General features: G+C 58.5%; 2 protein-coding genes and 1 pseudogene across 3 annotated transcripts in view; 2 read left to right on the top strand and 1 right to left on the bottom strand.

Annotated features, from left to right (window-relative positions):
* Positions 1–25087, bottom strand: part of VWA2 (von Willebrand factor A domain containing 2) — a 64187-nt gene that overhangs the window by 30022 nt on the left and 9078 nt on the right. For both annotated transcript variants that reach the window (XM_069754357.1, XM_069754355.1), the window contains exon 2: positions 4039–4100. In XM_069754357.1, the coding sequence (XP_069610458.1) occupies positions 4039–4087 (49 nt within the window). In that variant the 5' untranslated portion in view covers positions 4088–4100. The remainder of the gene's footprint in view (positions 1–4038; positions 4101–25087) is intronic.
* Positions 13270–14698, top strand: LOC138667909 (uncharacterized; the record flags this gene model as incomplete). Its single annotated transcript, XM_069755980.1, has 2 exons — positions 13270–13338; positions 13454–14698. Coding segments are annotated over exons 1-2 (1314 nt in total), but the record flags the coding sequence as incomplete, so codon positions are not given.
* Positions 16532–17741, top strand: LOC138667908 (uncharacterized; annotated as a pseudogene).

Here is a 25087-nt window from a genome sequence, read left to right as displayed (position 1 = left end):
GCGGGATGGAGCTGCGGGATGGAGCTGCGAGATGGAGCTGCGGGATGGAGCCGGGGGATGGAGCCGGGGGATGGAGCTGCGGGATGGAGCTGCGGGATGGAGCCGGGGGATGGAGCCGCGGGATGGAGCCGGGGGATGGAGCCGCGGGATGGAGCTGCGGGATGGAGCTGCGGAACGGAGCTGGGGGACGGAGCTGCGGGATGGAGCTGGGGGACGGAGCTGCGGGATGGAGCTGCGGGATGGAGCTGGGGGACGGAGCTGCGGGACGGAGCTGCGGGACGGAGCTGCGGGACGGAGCTGCGGGACGGAGCTGCGGGATGGAGCTGCGGGATGGAGCCGGGGGATGGAGCCGGGGGATGGAGCTGCGGGATGGAGCCGCGGGATGGAGCCGCGGGATGGAGCCGCGGAACGGAGCTGGGGGACGGAGCTGCGGGATGGAGCTGGGGGACGGAGCTGCGGGATGGAGCCGGGGGATGGAGCCGGGGGATGGAGCTGCGGGATGGAGCTGGGGGATGGAGCTGCGGGATGGAGCTGCAGGATCGCTCGGCGTTTGTCGACGGAGCTGCGGGACGGAGCTGCGGGATGGAGCTGCGGGATGGAGCTGCGAGATGGAGCTGCGGGATGGAGCCGGGGGATGGAGCCGGGGGATGGAGCTGCGGGATGGAGCTGCGGGATGGAGCCGGGGGATGGAGCCGGGGGATGGAGCCGCGGGATGGAGCCGCGGGATGGAGCTGGGGGACGGAGCTGCGGGATGGAGCTGGGGGACGGAGCTGCGGGATGGAGCCGGGGGATGGAGCCGGGGGATGGAGCTGGGGGATGGAGCTGCGGGATGGAGCTGCAGGATCGCTCGGCGTTTGTCAGACACTGGTCTCCGTGATAAAAAAAAAGATATATAAAATAACGCAATAATATTATAGCAATTCTGCCATTTGTTTTTTTCAATTTGTATTTTATTTTGATAATTGTGTGAACAACGGGATAATAAACGTATTGCGGGTGAGGATCACACAAGGATATCGGATTCGGCCTTTTATTTATGTTTTATTTCTGTGGATGGAGCTGCGGGATGGAGCCGGGGGATGGAGCTGCGGGATGGAGCTGCGGAACGGAGCTGGGGGACGGAGCTGCGGGATGGAGCTGGGGGACGGAGCTGCGGGATGGAGCTGCGGGATGGAGCTGCGGGATGGAGCTGGGGGACGGAGCTGCGGGACGGAGCTGCGGGACGGAGCTGCGGGATGGAGCTGCGAGATGGAGCTGCGGGATGGAGCTGCGAGATGGAGCTGCGGGATGGAGCTGCGAGATGGAGCTGCGGGATGGAGCCGGGGGATGGAGCCGCGGGATGGAGCTGCGGGATGGAGCCGGGGGATGGAGCCGCGGGATGGAGCTGCGGGATGGAGCTGCGGAACGGAGCTGGGGGACGGAGCTGCGGGATGGAGCTGGGGGATGGAGCTGGGGGATGGAGCTGCGGGATGGAGCTGGGGGATGGAGCTGGGGGGATCATGGAGCTGCGGGATGGAGCTGGGGGTTGGAGCTGCGGGATGGAGCTGGGGGATGGAGCTGGGGGATGGAGCTGCGGGATGGAGCTGGGGGATGGAGCTGCGGGATGGAGCTGCGGGATGGAGCTGCGGGATGGAGCTGGGGGATGGAGCTGCGCGATGGAGCTGGGGGATGGAGCTGGGGGATGGAGCTGCGGGATGGAGCTGCGGGATGGAGCTGCGGGATGGAGCTGGGGGATGGAGCTGCGGGATGGAGCTGGGGGATGGAGCTGCGGGATGGAGCTGGGGGATGGAGCTGCGGGATGGAGCCGGGGGATGGAGCCGGGGGATGGAGCCGGGGGATGGAGCCGGGGGATGGCGCCGGGGGATGGAGCTGCGGGATGGAGCCGGGGGATGGAGCCGCGGGATGGAGCCGCGGGATGGAGACGGGGGAAGGAGCCGGGGGATGGAGCTGCGGGATGGAGCTGCGGGATGGAGCTGCGGGATGGAGCCGGGGGATGGAGCTGCGGGATGGAGCTGCGGGATGGAGCTGGGGGACGGAGCTGGGGGACGGAGCTGCGGGACGGAGCTGCGGGACGGAGCCGGGGGACGGAGCCGGGGGATGGAGCCGCGGAATGGAGCTGCGGGATGGAGCCGGGGGATGGAGCTGCGGGACGGAGCTGCGGGATGGAGCCGGGGGATGGAGCCGGGGGATGGAGCTGCGGGATGGAGCTGCGGGATGGAGCCGGGGGATGGAGCCGCGGGATGGAGCTGCGGGATGGAGCTGCGGAACGGAGCTGGGGGACGGAGCTGCGGGATGGAGCTGGGGGACGGAGCTGCGGGATGGAGCCGGGGGATGGAGCCGGGGGATGGAGCCGGGGGATGGAGCCAGGGGATGGAGCTGCGGGATGGAGCTGCAGGATCGCTCGGCGTTTGTCAGACACTGGTCTCCGTGATAAAAAAAAGATATATAAAATAACGCAATAATATTATAGCAATTCTGCCATTTGTTTTTTTCAATTTGTATTTTATTTTGATAATTGTGTGAACAACGGGATAATAAACGTTTTGCGGGTGAGGATCACACAAGGATATCGGATTCGGCCTTTTATTTATGTTTTATTTCTGTGCAGTAAAAACTGCGCCGTCCTATATTTGTCAATGGAGCGTTATAAGGGGGAATATTGGGAACATAAATTCTGATCACGTTACTACGCTTTTTGCAACACATTTACCACATTCGATATTTCGTTTTTGTAGCGCAGTCATCACCGTTACAATAGATACCGATAGTGAGGAGTTTTCTTCACTCCCGGACGAGACAGCAGCACATCCCCCAGCACGTGACAGCAGCACATCCAACGTGTCCCCCAACGCAGCACATCCCCCCGCACGTGACAGCAGCACATCCAACGTGTCCCCCAACGCAGCACATCCCCCCGCACGTGACAGCAGCACATCCAACGTGTCCCCCAACGCAGCACATCCCCCCTGCACGTGACAGCAGCACATCCGTGTCCCCCAACGCAGCACATCCCCCAGCACGTGACAGCAGCACATCCATCGTGTCCCCCAACGCAGCACATCCCCCCGCACGTGACAGCAGCACATCCAACGTGTCCCCCAACGCAGCAAATCCCCCCATACGTGACAGCAGCACATCCATCGTGTCCCCCAATGCAGCACATCCCCCCGCATGTGACAGCAGCACATCCAAAGTGTCCCCCCGACGCAGCACATCCCCCAGCACATGACAGCAGCACATCCAAAGTGTTCCCCCAACGCAGCACAACCCCTTGCACGTGACAGTAGCACATCCAACGCGCCCCCCCAACGCAGCACATCCCCCCGCATGTGACAGCAGCACATCCAACGTGTCCCCCAATGCAGCACATCCCCCCGCACGTGAGAGCAGCACATCCAACGCCCCCCCAACGCAGCACATCCCCCTGCACATGACAGCAGCACATCCAACGTGTTCCCCAACGCAGCACATTCCCCCCGCACATGACAGCAGCACATCCAACGCCCCCCCCAACGCAGCACATCCCCCTGCACATGACAGCAGCACATCCGTGTCCCCAACGCAGCACATCCCCCCGAACGTGAGAGCAGCACATCCAACGCCCCCCCAACGCAGCACATCCCCCTGCACATGACAGCAGCACATCCAACGTGTCCCCCAACGCAGCACATCCCCCCGAACGTGAGAGCAGCACATCCAACGCCCCCCCCCAACGCAGCACATCCCCTTGCACATGACAGCAGCACATCCAACGTGTCTCCCAACACAGCACATCCCCCCCGCACATGACAGCAGCACATCCAACGTGTCCCCCAAAGCAGCACATCCCCCCGCATGTGACAGCAGCACATCCAAAGCGCCCCCCAACGCATCACAGCGGTACGTCCCCCCGCACGCGTCACAGTGGCACATCCCCCAAACGCATCACATCCCCCCGTGCGTCACAGCGTCATATTCCCCAGCACCACTCGCTGCCTGATACTGAATAAAATAAAATAGTAAATTAATAAATGATTTCTGTGAATTAGCAACACTCACCATAGGAAAAGACGATGAAGGAGAACACGCCGCTACCTAGGAACATCATCCCATAAATGAATCTAAAATGTAGAAGATCAACATCAGTGCCCATATGATACCGTTCTGCCATACACTTTCCATATAATACCGTCATTCAGCGTGCAAATACAATTGCCATATAGTGTCCATATATGTTATACAGTTAACAAACAGCGCCCAAATAAAACCACTATACACGGTCCATAGCACCGCCATAATGTTACCATATAAGAGCTTCACAGCATTCAGAGATGCTGTCATATAGATGTCATATATTAACACCATACAGTGCTCCTATTCTACCACCATATAGTACCAATATATTACCACCATACAGTGCCCATATACTACCCCCATACAGCGCCCATATTCTACCACCATACAGTGCACATATACTACCCCCATACAGCACCCATACTACCCCCATACAGCGCCCATATACTCCCCCATACAGTGCACATATACTACCCCCATACAGCACCCATACTACCCCCATACAGCGCCCATATACTCCCCCATACTGTGCCCATATACTACCCCCATACTGTGCCAATATACTACCCCCATACTGTGCCTATATACTACCACCATACAGTGTCCATATACTACCCCCATACAGTGCCCATATACTACCCCCATACAGTGCCCACATACTACCACCAGTGACCACATACTACCACCATGCAGTGCCCACATACTACCACCATACAGTGCCCACATACTACCACCATACAGCGCCCATATACTGCCCCCATATATATTACACTCATCAAGACTCGCTACACTCATCAGGAGGGCGTTAAACTAGAAGAAGAGGGGACGGGAAGAAAAACATTAGACTTGAACAAAGAAGACACAGGAAAACATACTCAGAAGGGAGGTAAGAACATTTCTAAAACAATCCACAGTGAGGAGATTGGAACAAAACAAAATCCTCTAAACTGCATGCTCGCAAACGCCAGAAGCCTGACAAACAAGATGGAAGAACTAGAAGCAGAAATATCTACAGGTAACTTTGACATAGTGGGAATAACCGAGACATGGTTAGATGAAAGCTATGACTGGGCAGTTAACTTACAGGGTTACAGTCTGTTTAGAAAGGATCGTAAAAATCGGAGAGGAGGAGGGGTTTGTCTCTATGTAAAGTCTTGTCTAAAGTCCACTTTAAGGGAGGATATTAGCGAAGGAAATGAGGATGTCGAGTCCATATGGGTCGAAATTCATGGAGGGAAAAATGGTAACAAAATTCTCATTGGGGTCTGTTACAAACCCCCAAATATAACAGAAACCATGGAAAGTCTACTTCTAAAGCAGATAGATGAAGCTGCAACCCATAATGAGGTCCTGGTTACGGGGGACTTTAACTACCCGGATATTAACTGGGAAACAGAAACCTGTGAAACCCATAAAGGCAACAGGTTTCTGCTAATAACCAAGAAAAATTATCTTTCACAATTGGTGCAGAATCCAACCAGAGGAGCAGCACTTTTAGACCTAATACTATCTAATAGACCTGACAGAATAACAAATCTGCAGGTGGTCGGGCATCTAGGAAATAGCGACCACAATATTGTGCAGTTTCACCTGTCTTTCACTAGGGAGACTTGTCAGGGAGTCACAAAAACATTGAACTTTAGGAAGGCAAAGTTTGACCAGCTTAGAGATGCCCTTAATCTGGTAGACTGGGACAATATCCTCAGAAATAAGAATACAGATAATAAATGGGAAATGTTTAAGAACATCCTAAATAGGCAGTGTAAGCGGTTTATACCTTGTGGGAATAAAAGGACTAGAAATAGGAAAAACCCAATGTGGCTAAACAAAGAAGTAAGACAGGCAATTAACAGTAAAAAGAAAGCATTTGCACTACTAAAGCAGGATGGCACCATTGAAGCTCTAAAAAACTATAGGGAGAAAAATACTTTATCTAAAAAACTAATTAAAGCTGCCAAAAAGGAAACAGAGAAGCACATTGCTAAGGAGAGTAAAACTAATCCCAAACTGTTCTTCAACTATATCAATAGTAAAAGAATAAAAACTGAAAATGTAGTTCCCTTAAAAAATAGTGAGGAAAGAATGGTTGTAGATGACGAGGAAAAAGCTAACATATTAAACACCTTCTTCTCCACGGTATTCACGGTGGAAAATGAAATGCTAGGTGAAATCCCAAGAAACAATGAAAACCCTATATTAAGGGTCACCAATCTAACCCAAGAAGAGGTGCGAAACCGGCTAAATAAGATTAAAATAGATAAATCTCCGGGTCCGGATGGCATACACCCACGAGTACTAAGAGAACTAAGTAATGTAATAGATAAACCATTATTTCTTATTTTTAGGGACTCTATAGCGACAGGGTCTGTTCCGCAGGATTGGCGCATAGCAAATGTGGTGCCAATATTCAAAAAGGGCTCTAAAAGTGAACCTGGAAATTATAGGCCAGTAAGTCTAACCTCTATTGTTGGTAAAATATTTGAAGGGTTTCTGAGGGATGTTATTCTGGATTATCTCAATGAGAATAACTGTTTAACTCCATATCAGCATGGGTTTATGAGAAATCGCTCCTGTCAAACCAATCTAATCAGTTTTTATGAAGAGGTAAGCTATAGGCTGGACCACGGTGAGTCATTGGACGTGGTATATCTCGATTTTTCCAAAGCGTTTGATACCGTGCCGCACAAGAGGTTGGTACACAAAATGAGAATGCTTGGTCTGGGGGAAATTGTGTGTAAATGGGTTAGTAACTGGCTTAGTGATAGAAAGCAGAGGGTGGTTATAAATGGTATAGTCTCTAACTGGGTCGCTGTGACCAGTGGGGTACCGCAGGGGTCAGTATTGGGACCTGTTCTCTTCAACATATTCATTAATGATCTGGTAGAAGGTTTACACAGTAAAATATCGATATTTGCAGATGATACAAAACTATGTAAAGCAGTTAATACAAGAGAAGATAGTATTCTGCTACAGATGGATCTGGATAAGTTGGAAACTTGGGCTGAAAGGTGGCAGATGAGGTTTAACAATGATAAATGTAAGGTTATACACATGGGAAGAAGGAATCAATATCACCATTACACACTGAACGGGAAACCACTGGGTAAATCTGACAGGGAGAAGGACTTGGGGATCCTAGTTAATGATAAACTTACCTGGAGCAGCCAGTGCCAGGCAGCAGCTGCCAAGGCAAACAGGATCATGGGGTGCATTAAAAGAGGTCTGGATACACATGATGAGAGCATTATACTGCCTCTGTACAAATCCCTAGTTAGACCGCACATGGAGTACTGTGTCCAGTTTTGGGCACCGGTGCTCAGGAAGGATATAATGGAACTAGAGAGAGTACAAAGGAGGGCAACAAAATTAATAAAGGGGATGGGAGAACTACAATACCCAGATAGATTAGCGAAATTAGGATTATTTAGTCTAGAAAAAAGACGACTGAGGGGCGATCTAATAACCATGTATAAGTATATAAGGGGACAATACAAATATCTCGCTGAGGATCTGTTTATACCAAGGAAGGTGACGGGCACAAGGGGGCATTCTTTGCGTCTGGAGGAGAGAAGGTTTTTCCACCAACATAGAAGAGGATTCTTTACTGTTAGGGCAGTGAGAATCTGGAATTGCTTGCCTGAGGAGGTGGTGATGGCGAACTCAGTCGAGGGGTTCAAGAGAGGCCTGGATGTCTTCCTGGAGCAGAACAATATTGTATCATACAATTATTAGGTTCTGTAGAAGGACGTAGATCTGGGGATTTATTATGATGGAATATAGGCTGAACTGGATGGACAAATGTCTTTTTTCGGCCTTACTAACTATGTTACTATGTGTTACTATGTTACTACCCCCATACAGCGCATATACTACCCCCATACAGCGCACATATACTACCCCCATACAGCGCCCATATACTACCCCCATACAGCGCCCATATACTCCCCCATACAGCGCACATATACTACCCCCATACAGCGCCCATATACTACCCGCATACTGTGCCTATATACTACCCCCATACAGCGCCCATATACTACCCCCATACAGCGCCCATATACTACCCCCATACAGCGCACATATACTACCCCCATACAGAACCCATATACTACCCCCATACAGCGCACATATACTACCCCCATACAGCGCACATATACTACCCCCATACAGCGCACATATACTACCCCCATACAGCGCACATATACTACCCCCATACAGCGCACATATACTACCCCCATACAGAGCCCATATACTACCCCCATACAGCGCACATATACTACCCCCATACAGCGCACATATACTACCCCCATACAGCGCACATACAGTTAGGGCCAGAAATATTTGGACAGTGACACAATTTTCGCGAGTTGGGCTCTGCATGCCACCACATTGGATTTGAAATGAAACCTCTACAACAGAATTCAAGTGCAGATTGTAACGTTTAATTTGAAGGGTTGAACAAAAATATCTGATAGAAAATGTAGGAATTGTACACATTTCTTTACAAACACTCCACATTTTAGGAGGTCAAAAGTAATTGGACAAATAAACATAACCCAAACAAAATATTTTTATTTTCAATATTTTGTTGCAAATCCTTTGGAGGCAATCACTGCCTTAAGTCTGGAACCCATGGACATCACCAAACGCTGGGTTTCCTCCTTCTTAATGCTTTGCCAGGCCTTTACAGCCGCAGCCTTCAGGTCTTGCTTGTTTGTGGGTCTTTCCGTCTTAAGTCTGGATTTGAGCAAGTGAAATGCATGCTCAATTGGGTTTAGATCTGGAGATTGACTTGGCCATTGCAGAATGTGCCACTTTTTGGCACTCATGAACTCCTGGGTAGCTTTGGCTGTATGCTTGGGGTCATTGTCCATCTGTACTATGAAGCGCCGTCCAATCAACTTTGCAGCATTTGGCTGAATCTGGGCTGAAAGTATATCCCGGTACACTTCAGAATTCATCCGGCTACTCTTGTCTGCTCTTATGTCATCAATAAACACAAGTGACCCAGTGCCATTGAAAGCCATGCATGCCCATGCCATCACGTTGCCTCCACCATGTTTTACAGAGGATGTGGTGTGCCTTGGATCATGTGCCGTTCCCTTTCTTCTCCAAACTTTCTTCTCCCCATCATTCTGGTACAGGTTGATATTTGTCTCATCTGTCCATAGAATACTTTTCCAGAACTGAGCTGGCTTCTTGAGGTGTTTTTCTGTCTATTTTTGGTATTGATGAATGGTTTGCATCTAGATGTGAACCCTTTGTATTTACTGTCATGGAGTCTTCTCTTTACTGTTGACTTAGAGACAGATACACCTACTTCACTGAGAGTGTTCTGGACTTCAGTTGATGTTGTGAACGGGTTCTTCTTCACCAAATTAAGTATGCGGCGATCATCCACCACTGTTGTCATCCGTGGACGCCCAGGCCTTTTTGAGTTCCCAAGCTCACCAGTCAATTCCTTTTTTCTCAGAATGTACCCAACTGTTGATTTTGCTACTCCGAGCATGTCTGCTATCTCTCTGATGGATTTTTTATTTTTTTCAGCCTCAGGATGTTCTGCTTCACCTCAATTGAGAGTTCCTTTGACCGCATGTTGTCTGCTCACAGCAACAGCTTCCAAATGCAAAACCACACACCTGGAATCCACCCCTGACCTTTTAACTACTTCATTGATTACAGGTTAAGGAGGGAGACGCCTTCAGAGTTAATTGCAGCCCTTAGAGTCCATTGTCCAATTACTTTTGGTCCCTTGAAAAAGAGGACGCTATGCATTACAGAGCTATGATTCCTAAACCCTTTCTCCGATTTGGATGTGGAAACTATCATATTGCAGCTGGGAGTGTGCACTTTCAGCCCATATTATATATATAATTGTATTTCTGAACATGTTTTTGTAAACAGCTAAAATAACAAAACTTGTGTCACTGTCCAAATATTTCTGGCCCTAACTGTATACTACCCCCATACAGCGCTTATATACTCCCCCATACAGCGCACATATACTACCCCCCATACAGAGCCCATATACTACCCCCATACAGCGCCCATATACTACCCCCATACAGCGCACATATACTACCCCCATACAGCGCACATATACTACCCCCATACAGAGCCCATAATACCCCCATAGTGCCCATATACTCCCCCATACAGCGCACATATACTACCCCCATACAGAGCCCTCATATACTACCCCTATACAGCGCCCATATACTACCTCCATACAGCGCCCATATACTACCCCCATACAGCGCCCATATACTCCCCCATACAGCGCACATATACTACCCCCATACAGAGCCCTCATATACTACCCCTATACAGCGCCCATATACTACCCCCATACAGCGCCCATATACTACCCCCATACAGTGCCCATATACTACCCCCATACAGCGCCCATATACTCCCCCATACAGCGCACATATACTACCCCCATACAGAGCCCTCATATACTACCACTATACAGCGCACATATACTACCCCCATACAGCGCCCATATACTACCCCCATAGAGCCCTCATATACTACCCCCATACAGCGCCCATATACTACCCCCATACAGCGCTCATATACTACCCCCATACAGAGCCCATATATTACCCCCATACAGAGCCCATATATTACCCCCATACAGCGCACATATACTCCCCCATACAGCGCTCATATACTACCCCCATACAGAGCCCATATACTACCCCCATACAGAGCCCATATACTACCCCCATACAACGCACATATACTACCCCCATACAGCGCACATATACTACCACCATACAGTGCCCATATACCACGCCCATACAGAGCCCATATACTACCCACATACAGCGCACATATACTACCCCCATACAGCGCCTATACTACCCCCATACAGAGCCCATATACTACCCCCATACAGAGCCCATATACTACCCCCATACAGCGCACATATACTACCCCCATACAGCGCCCATATACTACCCCCATACAGCGCCTATACTACCCCCATACAGAGCCCATATACTACCCCCATACAGAGCCCATATACTACCACCATACAGTGCCCCAGGGCCGGCGTCAGCACCCGGCACAGCGGGCAAATGCCGGGGCCCTGGGGAGAGAGGGGGGCCCACTCATGCTGTCATAGATACAGCTGGGAGAGCAGAGCAGGAGATAATGTGCTCTCTCCGCCTACAAAGTCACTGCTGGCTGCGTTCTCTTAACCCCTATGTGCCAGCTCTGACACAAGCATCTTATCACTCAGTGAGTGCAGCCAGGCAGGCACACATAGGGGTTAACAGAAGGCAGCCAGCCTGACATTGTTTGTGGGGGGAGAGAGCACTTTCTCTGCTCTGATCTCCGCCCCTGGCTGGCTGCCGTGCTGCTTAAGTTATGAGGCAGATTCAGGAGGAGCTCCTAGTCCTACCAGTGCCTGAGTGAGTGGCGCTGCTATATACTATGTGGGCTGCGCTGCTATATACTACGTGGGCTGCTATATGCTACGTGGGCTGCTATATACTACATGGGCTGCTATATACTATGTGGGCAGTGTTATATACTACATGGCTGTGTTTATATGCGATCATGAATCGGGGTATGTGTTAAAGGGGGGGCCCACTGAGACTCTTTCGCCCGGGGCCCTCAAAAACATGGAGCCGGCCCTGCAGTGCCCACATACTACCACCATACAGCGCCTATACTACCCCCATACAGAGCCCATATACTACCCCCATACAGCGCCTATACTACCCCCATACAGAGCCCATATACTACCCCCATACAGAGCCCATATACTACCCCCATATATATGACCCACATGTCGCCCAGTGGTTCTCGCTGTTTCTCTCTCCACAGGATGAGATCTTTTATGACAAAACGTAACAGTGGAGTTAATCATTTCTGCGGGACGGAGTTCCTCCTTATGGTGTTGGGGGGATACAGGCAATGATGGCTGACCCCCGGCCCACTCAGCTTTCCCAGAATCCGAACAGGACGTCTGTTCCCCTGGGTGTTATGGGGGATTGTAATGGCCTCAGGACGGTGAAGCGGCAGCCTCCCTATAACCAGATGGGAATGAGTAACACAGGGGCCCATTGTTCCCGGCCATTTACATCTCATCGCTGAGCCGCGGATTGTGGACAGCTCCAGTGACCCGGATAAACGGCCCATAATAAGGGCCCCGGGCCAAACACACAAACCCAGCAAAGCTCCAGAGCCGAAGATCAAAGTCAACGCGGCGTCCACCTGCCGATAGGATCTGCTGCCGTCAACCGCTTCCCTCATCGTCCCCCTCCGATAACTGCGGAGCGAAGGCACAAAAGGGGGTCACCTCTGGATGTCCTGAATAACCCCTTCATGTCCGCTGGGTACCACCTGCTGCATCCCTGAGCCGCCTCTGCACCCACAGCCGCCTCCACAGCCGCCTCCGCACCCACAGCCGCCCCCGCACCCACAGCCGCCTCCGCACCCACAGTCGCCTCCGCACCCACAGCCGCCTCCGCACCCACAGCCGCCTCCGCACCCACAGCCGCCTCCGCACCCACAGCCGCCTCCAGAGCCGCCTCCGCACCCACAGCCGCCTCCAGAGCCGCCTCTGCACCCACAGCCGCCTCCGCACCCACAGCCGCCTCCGCACCCACAGCCGCCTCCAGAGCCGCCTCCGCACCCACAGCCGCCTCCGCACCCACAGCCGCACCCACAGCCGCCTCCGCACCCACAGCCGCCTCCGCACCCACAGCCGCCTCCGCACCCACAGCCGCCTCCAGAGCCGCCTCCGCACCCACAGCTGCCTCCGCATCCACAGCCGCCTCCGCATCCACAGCCGCCTCCACAGCCGCCTCCGCCTCCACAGCAGCCTCCGCACCCACAGCCGCCTCCGCACCCACAGCCGCCTCCGCACCCACAGCCGCCTCCGCACCCACAGCCGCCTCCAGAGCCGCCTCCGCACCCACAGCCGCCTCCGCACCCACAGCCGCCTCCAGAGCCGCCTCCGCACCCACAGCCGCCTCCGCACCCACAGCCAACTCCAGAGCCGCCTCCGCACCCACAGCCGCCTCCGCACCCACAGCCGCCTCCAGAGCCTCCTCCGCACCCACAGCCGCCTCCGCATCCACAGCCGCCTCCGCATCCACAGCCGCCTCCGCATCCACAGCCGCCTCCGCATCCACAGCCGCCTCCACAGCCACCTCCGCAGCTGCCTCCAGACTCCTCTGCATCCCCAGCCGCCTCCAGATGCCTCTGCACCCACAGCCACCTCCGCATCCACAGCCGCCTACGCATCCACAGCCGCCTACGCATCCAGTCGCCTACGCATCCACAGCCGCCTCCACAGCCGCCTCCGCACCCACAGCCGCCTCCAGAGCCGCCTCCGCATCCACAGCCGCCTCCGCACCCACAGCCGCCTCCGCACCCACAGCCGCCTCCGCACCCACAGCCGCCTCCGCACCCACAGCCGCCTCCGCACCCACAGCCGCCTCCAGAGCCGCTTCTGCACCCACACTCGCCTCCGCACCCACAGCCGCCTCCGCACCCACAGCCGCCTCCAGAGCCGCCTCTGCACCCACAGCCGCCTCCGCACCCACAGCCGCCTCCAGAGCCGCCTCCGCACCCACAGCCGCCTCCGCACCCACAGCCGCCTCCAGAGCTGCCTCCGCACCCACAGCCGCCTCCGCATCCACAGCCGCCTCCGCATCCACAGCCGCCTCCACAGCCGCCTCCGCCTCCGCACCCACAGCCGCCTCCGCACCCACAGCCGCCTCCGCACCCACAGCCGCCTCCAGAGCCGCCTCCGCACCCACAGCCGCCTCCGCACCCACAGCCGCCTCCAGAGCCGCCTCCGCACCCACAGCCGCCTCCAGAGCCGCCTCCGCACCCACAGCCGCCTCCGCACCCACAGCCGCCTCCGCACCCACAGCCGCCTCCGCACCCACAGCCGCCTCCAGAGCTGCCTCCGCACCCACAGCTGCCTCCGCATCCACAGCCGCCTCCGCATCCACAGCCGCCTCCACAGCCGCCTCCGCCTCCACAGCAGCCTCCGCACCCACAGCCGCCTCCGCACCCACAGCCGCCTCCGCACCCACAGCCGCCTCCAGAGCCGCCTCCGCACCCACAGCCGCCTCCGCACCCACAGCCGCCTCCAGAGCCGCCTCCGCACCCACAGCCGCCTCCGCACCCACAGCCGCCTCCGCACCCACAGCCAACTCCAGAGCCGCCTCCGCACCCACAGCCGCCTCCGCACCCACAGCCGCCTCCGCACCCACAGCCAACTCCAGAGCCGCCTCCGCACCCACAGCCGCCTCCGCACCCACAGCCGCCTCCAGAGCTGCCTCCGCACCCACAGCCGCCTCCGCATCCACAGCCGCCTCCGCATCCACAGCCGCCTCCACAGCCGCCTCCGCCTCCACAGCCGCCTCCGCACCCACAGCCGCCTCCGCACCCACAGCCGCCTCCGCACCCACAGCCGCCTCCAGAGCCGCCTCCGCACCCACAGCCGCCTCCGCACCCACAGCCGCCTCCAGAGCTGCCTCCGCACCCACAGCCGCCTCCAGAGCCGCCTCCGCACCCACAGCCGCCTCCGCACCCACAGCCAACTCCAGAGCCGCCTCCGCACCCACAGCCGCCTCCGCACCCACAGCCGCCTCCGCACCCACAGCCGCCTCCGCACCCACAGCCGCCTCCGCACCCACAGCCGCCTCCGCACCCACAGCCGCCTCCGCATCCACAGCCGCCTCCACAGCCACCTCCGCATCCACAGCCGCCTCCACATCCACAGCTGCCTCCAGACTCCTCTGCATCCCCAGCCGCCTCCAGATGCCTCTGCACCCACAGCCACCTCCGCATCCACAGCCGCCTACGCATCCACAGCCGCCTACGCATCCACAGCCGCCTACGCATCCAGTCGCCTACGCATCCACAGCCGCCTCCACAGCCGCCTCCGCACCCACAGCCGCCTCCGCACCCACAGCCGCCTCCGCATCCACAGCCGCCTCCGCACCCACAGCCGCCTCCGCACCCACAGCCGCCTCCGCACCCACAGCCGCCTCCGCACCCACAGCCGCCTCCAGAGCCTCCTCCGCACCCACAGCCACCTCCGCACCCACAGCCGCCTCCGCATCCACCTCCGCATCCACAGCCACCTCCGCATCCACAGCCACCTCCGCATCCACAGCTGCCTCCAGACTCCTCCGCATCCCCAGCCGCCTCCACATCCACAGCCACCTCCGCACCCCGAGCTGCCTCCCCAGCCGCCTCCGCACCCCGAGCTGCCTCTGCATCCCCAGCTGCCTCCACAGACGCCTCCGCATCCACAGCCGCCTCCGCATCCACAGCCGCATCCACAGCCGCCTCCGCATCCACAGCCGCCTCCGCACCCCGAGCTGCGTCTGCATCCCCAGCTGCCTCCACAGATGCCTCCGCATCCACAGCCGCCTCCGCATCCACAGCCGCCTCCGCGTCCGCAGCCGCCGCCGCCTCCGCAGCCGCCTCCGCATCCACCTCAGCATCCACAGCCGCCTCCGCATCCACAGCCGCCTCCGCATCCACAGCCGCCTCCGCATCCACACCCCGAACTGCCTCTGCATCCCGAGCTGCCTCCGCATCCGCCTCCACAGCCACCTCCGCCTCCACATCCACAGCCGCCTCCACAGCCACAGCCGCCTCCACAGCCGCCTCCGCAGCCACAGCCGCCTCCGCATCCAGTCGCTGCTGCAGCCGCCTCCGCATCCCCAGCCGCCTCCGCATCCCCAGCCGCCTCCGCAGCCGCCACTGCATCCCCAGCCGCCTCCACAGCCGCCTCCAGATGCCTCTGCACCCACAGCCGCCTCCGCGTCCACAGCCGCCTCCGGGTCCACAGCCGCCTCCGGGTCCACAGCCGCCTCCGGGTCCACAGCCGCCTCCGCGTCCACAGCCGCCTCCGCACCCACAGCCGCCTCCAGAGCCGCCTCCGCATCCACAGCCGCCTCCGCACCCACAGCCGCCTCCGCACCCACAGCCGCCTCCGCACCCACAGCCGCCTCCGCACCCACAGCCGCCTCCGCACCCACAGCCGCCTCCGCACCCACAGCCGCCTCCGCACCCACAGCCGCCTCCGCACCCACAGCCGCCTCCGCACCCACAGCCGCCTCCGCACCCACAGCCGCCTCCGCACCCACTGCCGCCTCCGCACCCACTGCCGCCTCCGCACCCACTGCCGCCTCCAGAGCCTCCTCCGCACCCACAGCCGCCTCCGCACCCACAGCCGCCTCCGCATCCACAGCCACCTCCGCATCCACAGCCACCTCCGCATCCACCTCCACATCCACAGCTGCCTCCAGACTCCTCCGCATCCCCAGCCGCCTCCACATCCACAGCCACCTCCGCCTCCACATCCACAGCCGCCTCCACAGCCACAGCCGCCTCCACAGCCACAGCCGCCTCCGCATCCAGTCGCTGCTGCAGCCGCCTCCGCATCCACAGCCGCCTCCGCAGCCGCCACTGCATCCCCAGCCGCCTCCAGATGCCTCTGCACCCACAGCCGCCTCCGGGTCCACAGCCGCCTCCGGGTCCACAGCCGCCTCCGGGTCCACAGCCGCCTCCGGGTCCACAGCCGCCTCCGGGTCCACAGCCGCCTCCGGGTCCACAGCCGCCTCCGGGTCCACAGCCGCCTCCGGGTCCACAGCCGCCTCCGGGTCCACAGCCGCCTCCGCGTCCACAGCCGCCTCCGCGTCCACAGCCGCCTCCGCGTCCACAGCCGCCTCCGCGTCCACAGCCGCCTCCGCGTCCACAGCCGCCTCCGCGTCCACAGCCGCCTCCGCGTCCACAGCCGCCTCCGCACCCACAGCCGCCTCCGCACCCACAGCCGCCTCCGCACCCACAGTCGCCTCCGCACCCACAGCCGCCTCCGCATCCACAGCCGCCTCCGCATCCACAGCCGCCTCCGCATCCACAGCCGCCTCCGCATCCACAGCCGCCTCCGCATCCACAGCCCAAGCTGCCTCTGCATCCCCAGCTGCCTCCGCATCCGCCTCCACAGCCGCCTCCACATCCACAGCCGCCTCCGCACCCCGAGCTGCCTCTGCATCCCCAGCTGCCTCCGCATCCGCCTCCACAGCCACCTCCGCCTCCACATCCACAGCCGCCTCCACATCCACAGCCGCCTCCACATCCACAGCCGCCTCCACAGCCACCTCCACAGCCACTGCCGCCTCCACAGCCACAGCCGCCTCCACATCACAGCCACCTCCACAGCCAGTCGCTGCTGCAGCCGCCTCCGCATCCCCAGCCGCCTCCGCAGCTGCCTCCGCATCCACAGCCGCCTCTGCACCCACAGCCGCCTCCGCAGCCGCCACTGCATCCCCAGCCGCCTCCACAGCCGCCTCTGCACCCACAGCCACCTCCGCATCCACAGCCGCCTCCGGGTCCACAGCCGCCTCCGGGTCCACAGCTGCCTCCGCATCCATAGACGGCTCCGCATCCACAGCCGCCTCCGCACCGAGCTGCCTCTGCCTCCACAGATGCCTCCGCATCTACAGCCGCCTCCGCATCCATAGTCGCCTCCGCATCCACAGCCGCCTCCACAGCTGCCTCCGCATCCACAGCCGCCTCCGCATCCACAGCCGCCTCCGCATCCACAGCCGCCTCCGCCTCCACAGCCGCCTCCGCCTCCACAGCCGCCTCCGCCTCCACAGCCGCCTCCGCCTCCACAGCCGCCTCCGCCTCCACAGCCGCATCCACAGCCACCTCCGCATCAACAGCCTCCTCCGCATCCACAGCTGCCTCCAGACTCCTCCGCATCCCCAGCCACATCCACAGCCGCCTCCGCATCCACAGCCGCCTCTGCATCCCCAGCCGCATCCACAGCCGCCTCCGCACCCCGAGCTGCCTCCCCAGCCGCCTCCGCACCCCGAGCTGCCTCTGCATCCCCAGCTGCCTCCACAGCCGCCTCCGCATCCACAGCCACCTCCGCATCCACAGCCGCCTCCGCACCCACAGCCGCCTCCGCACCCACAGCCGCCTCTGCATCCCCAGCTGCATCCACAGCTGCCTCCGCAGCCGCCTCCGCATCCACCTCCGCATTCCCAGTCGGCTCCGCATCCACAGCCGCATCCAAAGCCGCCTCCGCATCCACAGCCGCCTCCGCATCCAGTCGCCTCCGCATCCACAGCCGCCTCCGCACCCCGAGCTGCCTCCGCATCCGCCTCCACAGCCACCTCCGCATCCACAGCCGCCTCCGCATCCACAGCCGCCTCCACATCCACAGCCGCCTCCAGTCGATGCTGCAGCCGCCTCCGCATCCCCAGCCGCCTCCACAGCCACAGCCGCCTCCACATCCACAGCTGCCTCCAGATGCCTCTGCACCCACAGCCACCTCCGCATCCACAGCCGCCTACGCATCCACAGCCGCCTACGCATCCACAGCCGCCTACGCATCCAGTCGCTTACGCATCCACAGCCGCCTCCACAGCCACCTCCGCACCCCGAGCTGCCTCCCCAGCCACCTCCACATCCCCAGCCGCCTCCGCACCCCGAGCTGCCTCTGCATCCCCAGCTGCCTCCACAGACGCATCTGCATCCACAGCTGCCTCCGCATCCACAGCCGCCTCCGCAGCCGCCTCCGCATCCACCTCCGCATTCCCAGTCGGCTCCGCATCCACAGCCGCATCCACAGCCGCCTCCGCATCCACAGCCGCCTCCGCATCCACAGCCGCCTCCGCATCCAGTCGCTGCTGCAGCCGCCTCCGCATCCCCAGCCGCCTCCGCATCCAGTCGCTGCTGCAGCCGCCTCCGCATCCCCAGCCGCCTCCACAGCCACAGCCGCCTCCACATCCACAGCCGCCTCCGCATCCACAGGCGCCTCCAGATGCCTCTGCACCCAGCCACCGCCACATCCCCAGCCGCCTCCGCATCCACAGCCGCCTCCGCATCCACAGCCGCCTCCACAGCCACCTCCGCATCCAGTCGCCTCCGCATCCACAGCCGCCTCCACAGCCACCTCCGCACCCCGAGCTGCCTCCCCAGCTGCCTCCACATCCCCAGCCGCATCCACAGCCGCCTCCGCACCCCAAGCTGCCTCTGCATCCACAGCCGCCTCCGCATCCACAGCCGCACCCCGAGCTGCCTCTGCATCCCCAGCTGTCTCCGCATCCGCCTCCACAGCCACCTCCGCATCCACCTCCACAGCCACAGCCGCCTCCGGATCCACAGCCGCCTCCGCATCCACCTCCGCATTCCCAGTCGGCTCCGCATCCACAGCCGCATCCACAGCCGCCTACGCATCCACAGCCGCCTCCGTATCCACCTCCACATTCACAGCCGCCTCTGCATCCAGTCGCCTCCGCATCCACAGCCGCCTCCGCACCCCGAGCTGCCTCTGCATCCCCAGCTGCCTCCGCATCCGCCTCCACAGCCGCCTCCGCATGCACAGCCGCCTCCGCATCCACCGCCGCCTCCGCATCCACAGCCGCCTCCGCATCCAGTCGCTGCTGCAGCCGCCTCCGCATCCCCAGCCGCCTCCACAGGCACAGCCGCCTCCACAGCCGCCTCCGCATCCACAGCCGCCTCCGCATCCAGTCGCTGCTGCAGCCGCCTCCGCATCCCCAGCCGCCTCCGCATCCCCAGCCGCCTCCACAGCCACAGCCGCCTCCACAGCCACAGCCGCCTCCACCTCTGCACCCACAGCTGCCTTCGCAGCCGCCTCCACATCCCCAGCCGCCTCCGCATCCACAGCCGCCTCCAGATGCCTCTGCACCCAGCCACCTCCACATCCCCAGCCGCCTCCGCCTCCACAGCCGCCTCCGCATCCACAGCCGCCTCCGCATCCACAGCCACCTCCGCATCCAGTCGCCTCCGCATCCACAGCCGCCTCCACAGCCACCTCCGCACCCCGAGCTGCCTCTGCATCCCCAGACACCTCTGCATCCACAGCCTCCTCCGCATCCCCAGCTGTCTCCGCATCCGCCTCCACAGCCACCTCCGCATCCACCTCCACAGCCACAGCCGCCTCCACATCCACAGCCGCCTCCACATCCCCAGCAGCCTCCGCATCCACAGCCGCCTCCAGATGCCTCTGCACCCAGCCACCTCCACATCCCCAGCCGCCTCCGCATCCACAGCCGCCTCCGCATCCACAGCCGCCTCCACAGCCACCTCCGCATCCAGTCGCCTCCGCATCCACAGCCGCCTCCACAGACACCTCCGCACCCCGAGCTGCCTCCCCAGCCGCCTCCACATCCCCAGCCGCATCCACAGCCGCCTCCGCACCCCGAGCTGCCTCTGCATCCCCAGACGCCTCTGCATCCACAGCCTCCTCCGCATCCCCAGCTGTCTCCGCATCCGCCTCCACAGCCACCTCCGCATCCACCTCCACAGCCACAGCCACCTCCACATCCACAGCCACCTCCATATCCAGTCGCTGCTGCAGCCGCCTCCGCATCCACAGCCGCCTCCGCATCCACAGCCGCCTCCGCATCCACAGCCGCCTCCGCATCCACAGCCTCCTCCGCATCCCCAGCTGTCTCCGCATCCGCCTCCACAGCCACCTCCGCATCCACCTCCACAGCCACAGCCGCCTCCACATCCACAGCCGCCTCCACATCCCCAGCAGCCTCCGCATCCACAGCCGCCTCCAGATGCCTCTGCACCCAGCCACCTCCACATCCCCAGCCGCCTCCGCCTCCGCATCCACAGCCGCCTCCGCATCCACAGCCGCCTCCGCATCCACAGCCACCTCCGCATCCAGTCGCCTCCGCATCCACAGCCGCCTCCACAGCCACCTCCGCACCCCGAGCTGCCTCCCCAGCCGCCTCCACATCCCCAGCCGCATCCACAGCCGCCTCCGCACCCCGAGCTGCCTCTGCATCCACAGCCTCCTCCGCATCCCCAGCTGTCTCCGCATCCACAGCCGCCTTCGCAGCCGCCTCCACATCCCCAGCCGCCTCCGCATCCACAGCCGCCTCCAGATGCCTCTGCACCCACAGCCACCTCCACATCCCCAGCCGCCTCCGCATCCACAGCCGCCTCCGCATCCACAGCCGCCTCCAGTCGCCTCCGCACCCACAGCCGCCTCTACAGCCACCTCTGCACCCCGAGCTGCCTCCCCAACCGCCTCCACATCCCCAGCCGCATCCACAGCCGCCTCCACACCCCGAGCTGCCTCTGCATCCCCAGCTGCCTCCACAGACGCCTCTGCATCCACAGCCGCATCCACAGCCGCACCCTGAGCTGCCTCTGCATCCCCAGCTGCCTCCGCATCCACCTCCGCATTCCCAGTCGCCTCCGCATCCACAGCCGCCTCCGCATCCAGTCGCTGCTGCAGCTGCCTCCACATCCCCAGCCGCCTCCGCAACCGCCTACACAGCCGCCTCCGCATCCACAGCCGCCTCTGCATCCCCAGCCGCCTCCGCATCCACAGCCGCCTCCAGATGCCTCTGCACCCACAACCACCTCCGCATCCACCTCCGCAGCCGCTTCTGCATCCACAGTCGCAGGAGCTAATTATAATTCTACCTTTACTCAGTTATAGATAAAAATCTAAAACATGAAGCGTTAAACACTGAAAACAATGTATCACGTCATGTGTGGCGGTAAAGACATGAAAAGCCGGACGGTAGCCATAATGATGATGGAGGTGACGAGTGGTCACCAGATACTGATGATGGAGGTGACGGGCGGTCACCAGATACTGATGATGGAGGTGACGGGCGGTCACCAGATACTGATGATGGAGGTGACGGGCGATCACCAGATACTGATGATGGAGGTGACGGGCGGTCACCAGATACTGATGATGGAGGTGACGGGCGGTCACCAGATACTGATGATGGAGGTGACGGGCGGTCACCAGATACTGATGATGGAGGTGACGGGCGGTCACCAGATACTGATGATGGAGGAGACGGGAGGTCACCAGATACTGATGATGGAGGAGACGGGGGGGTCACCAGATACTGATGATGGAGGTGACGGGCGGTCACCAGATACTGATGATGGAGGTGACGGGCGGTCACCAGATACTGATGATGAAGGGGACGGGCGGTCACCAGATACTGATGATGAAGGAGACGGGCGGTCACCAGATACTGATGATGAAGGAGACGGGCGGTCACCAGATACTGATGATGGAGGAGACGGGCGGTCACCAGATACTGATGATGGAGGTGATGGGCGGTCTCCAGATACTGATGATGGAGGGGACGGGCGATCACCAGATACTGATGATGGAGGGGACGGGCGGTCTCCAGATACTGATGATGGAGGGGACGGGCGGTCACCAGATACTGATGATGGAGGTGATGGGCGATCACCAGATACTGATGATGGAGGTGATGGGCGGTCACCAGATACTGATGATGGAGGGGACGGGCGATCACCAGATACTGATGATGGAGGGGACGGGCGATCACCAGATACTGATGATGGAGGGGACGGGCGGTCTCCAGATACTGATGATGGAGGTGACGGGCGGTCACCAGATACTGATGATGGAGGTGATGAGAGGTCACCAGATACTGATGATGGAGGTGATGAGAGGTCACCAGATACTGATGATGGAGGAGACGGGCGCTCACCAGATACTGATGATGGAGGTGACGGGCGGTCACCAGATACTGATGATGGAGGTGACGGGCGGTCACCAGATACTGATGATGGAGGTGACGGGCGGTCACCAGATACTAATGATGGAGGTGATGGGTGGTCACCAGATACTGAGGATGGAGGAGACGGGTGGTCACCAGATACTGATGATGAAGGGGCCGGCCGGTCACTGGTGCACAGTGCGGTATTATATGGCGATTACAGGACGGCGTCTCCACCACCCTCTCATTGTGCTGAGGTTTCGCCCTTCGTCTCATGATGAAAGCTCGCAGGGACGGCTCCTCTGTCATCAGAAGGGAAGAAGTCAAGTCTTTCATGTCTGGAGGAATCTGACAAGACTGGACACGAGGCCAAAAATGTATCACCGACCAAAGACGATCCCTGAACGTCAGCCGAGGTCACAGCCGCGTCCAGAGCCGACCTCCTCACATAGAAAGCGAGAACAAGGAAACCGCAGTCAGCACCTGTCCGATGAGTCTGCCGTATCACAGGAGAGGATTAGATACACAGCTCAGCAGTCAGTATCACACAGGAGAGGATTAGATACAAAGCTCAGCAGTCAGTATCACACAGGAGAGGATTAGATACACACCTCAGCAGACAGTATCACACAGGAGAGGATTAGATACATGGCTCAGCAGACAGTATCACACAGGAGAGGATTAGATACACAGCTCAGCAGTCAGTATCACACAGGAGAGGATTAGATACAAAGCTCAGCAGTCAGTATCACACAGGAGAGGATTAGATACACACCTCAGCAGACAGTATCACACAGGAGAGGATTAGATACATGGCTCAGCAGACAGTATCACACAGGAGAGGATTAGATACACAGCTCAGCAGTCAGTATCACACTGGAGAGGATTAGATACAAAGCTCAGCAGTCAGTATCACACAGGAGAGGATTAGATACACACCTCAGCAGACAGTATCACACAGGATAGGATTAGATACACGGCTCAGCAGTCAGTATCACACAGGATAGGATTAGATACACGCCTCAGCAGTCAGTATCACACAGGAGAGGATTAGATACACGGCTCAGCAGTCAGTATCACACAGGATAGGATTAGATACACGGCTCAGCAGTCAGTATCAAACAGGATAGTATTAGATACATGCCTCAGCAGTCAGTATCAAACAGGATAGTATTAGATACACGGCTCAGCAGACAGTATCACACAGGAGAGGATTAGATACACGGCTCAGCAGTCAGTATCACACAGGATAGGATTAGATACACGGCTCAGCAGTCAGTATCACACAGGATAGGATTAGATACACAGCTCAGCAGACAGTATCACACAGGATAGGATTAGATACACGGCTCAGCAGTCAGTATCACACAGGATAGGATTAGATACACGGCTCAGCAGACAGTATCACACAGGATAGGATTAGATACACGCCTCAGCAGACAATACCACACAGGATAGGATTAGATACACGGCTCAGCAGTCAGTATCACACAGGAGAGGATTAGATACACGCCTCAGCAGTCAATATCACACAGGATAGGATTAGATACACGGCTCAGCAGTCAATATCACACAGGATAGGATTAGATACATGGCTCAGCAGACAGTATCACACAGGATAGGATTAGATACACGCCTCAGCAGTCAGTATCAAACAGGATAGTATTAGATACACGGCTCAGCAGACAGTATCACACAGGAGAGGATTAGATACACGGCTCAGCAGGATAGGATTAGATACACGGCTCAGCAGTCAGTATCACAGGATAGGATTAGATACACGGCTCAGCAGGCAGTATCACACAGGAGAGGATTAGATACACGGCTCAGCAGTCAGTATCACACAGGATAGGATTAGATACACGGCTCAGCAGTCAGTATCACACAGGATAGGATTAGATACACGGCTCAGCAGACAGTATCACACAGGATAGGATTAGATACACGCCTCAGCAGACAATACCACACAGGATAGGATTAGATACACGGCTCAGCAGTCAGTATCACACAGGAGAGGATTAGATACACGCCTCAGCAGTCAATATCACACAGGATAGGATTAGATACACGGCTCAGCAGTCAATATCACACAGGATAGGATTAGATACATGGCTCAGCAGACAGTATCACACAGGATAGGATTAGATACACGCCTCAGCAGTCAGTATCAAACAGGATAGTATTAGATACACGGCTCAGCAGACAGTATCACACAGGAGAGGATTAGATACACGGCTCAGCAGTCAGTATCACACAGGATAGGATTAGATACATGCCTCAGCAGACAGTACCACACAGGATAGGATTAGATACACGCCTCAGCAGTCAGTATAACACAGGATAGGATTAGATACACAGCTCAGCAGCCAGTATCACACAGGATAGGATTAGATACACGGCTCAGCAGTCAGTATCAAACAGGACAGTATTAGATACACGGCTCAGCAGACAGTATCACACAGGATAGGATTAGATACACGGCTCAGCAGTCAGTATCA

Source organism: Ranitomeya imitator, chromosome 2 (genome assembly GCF_032444005.1).
Source record: "Ranitomeya imitator isolate aRanImi1 chromosome 2, aRanImi1.pri, whole genome shotgun sequence".
In the NCBI taxonomy this organism is placed as follows: domain Eukaryota; kingdom Metazoa; phylum Chordata; class Amphibia; order Anura; family Dendrobatidae; genus Ranitomeya; species Ranitomeya imitator.
The sequence above is the reverse complement of the archived record's forward strand: the minus strand, read 5'-3'. Positions and strand labels throughout refer to the sequence as shown.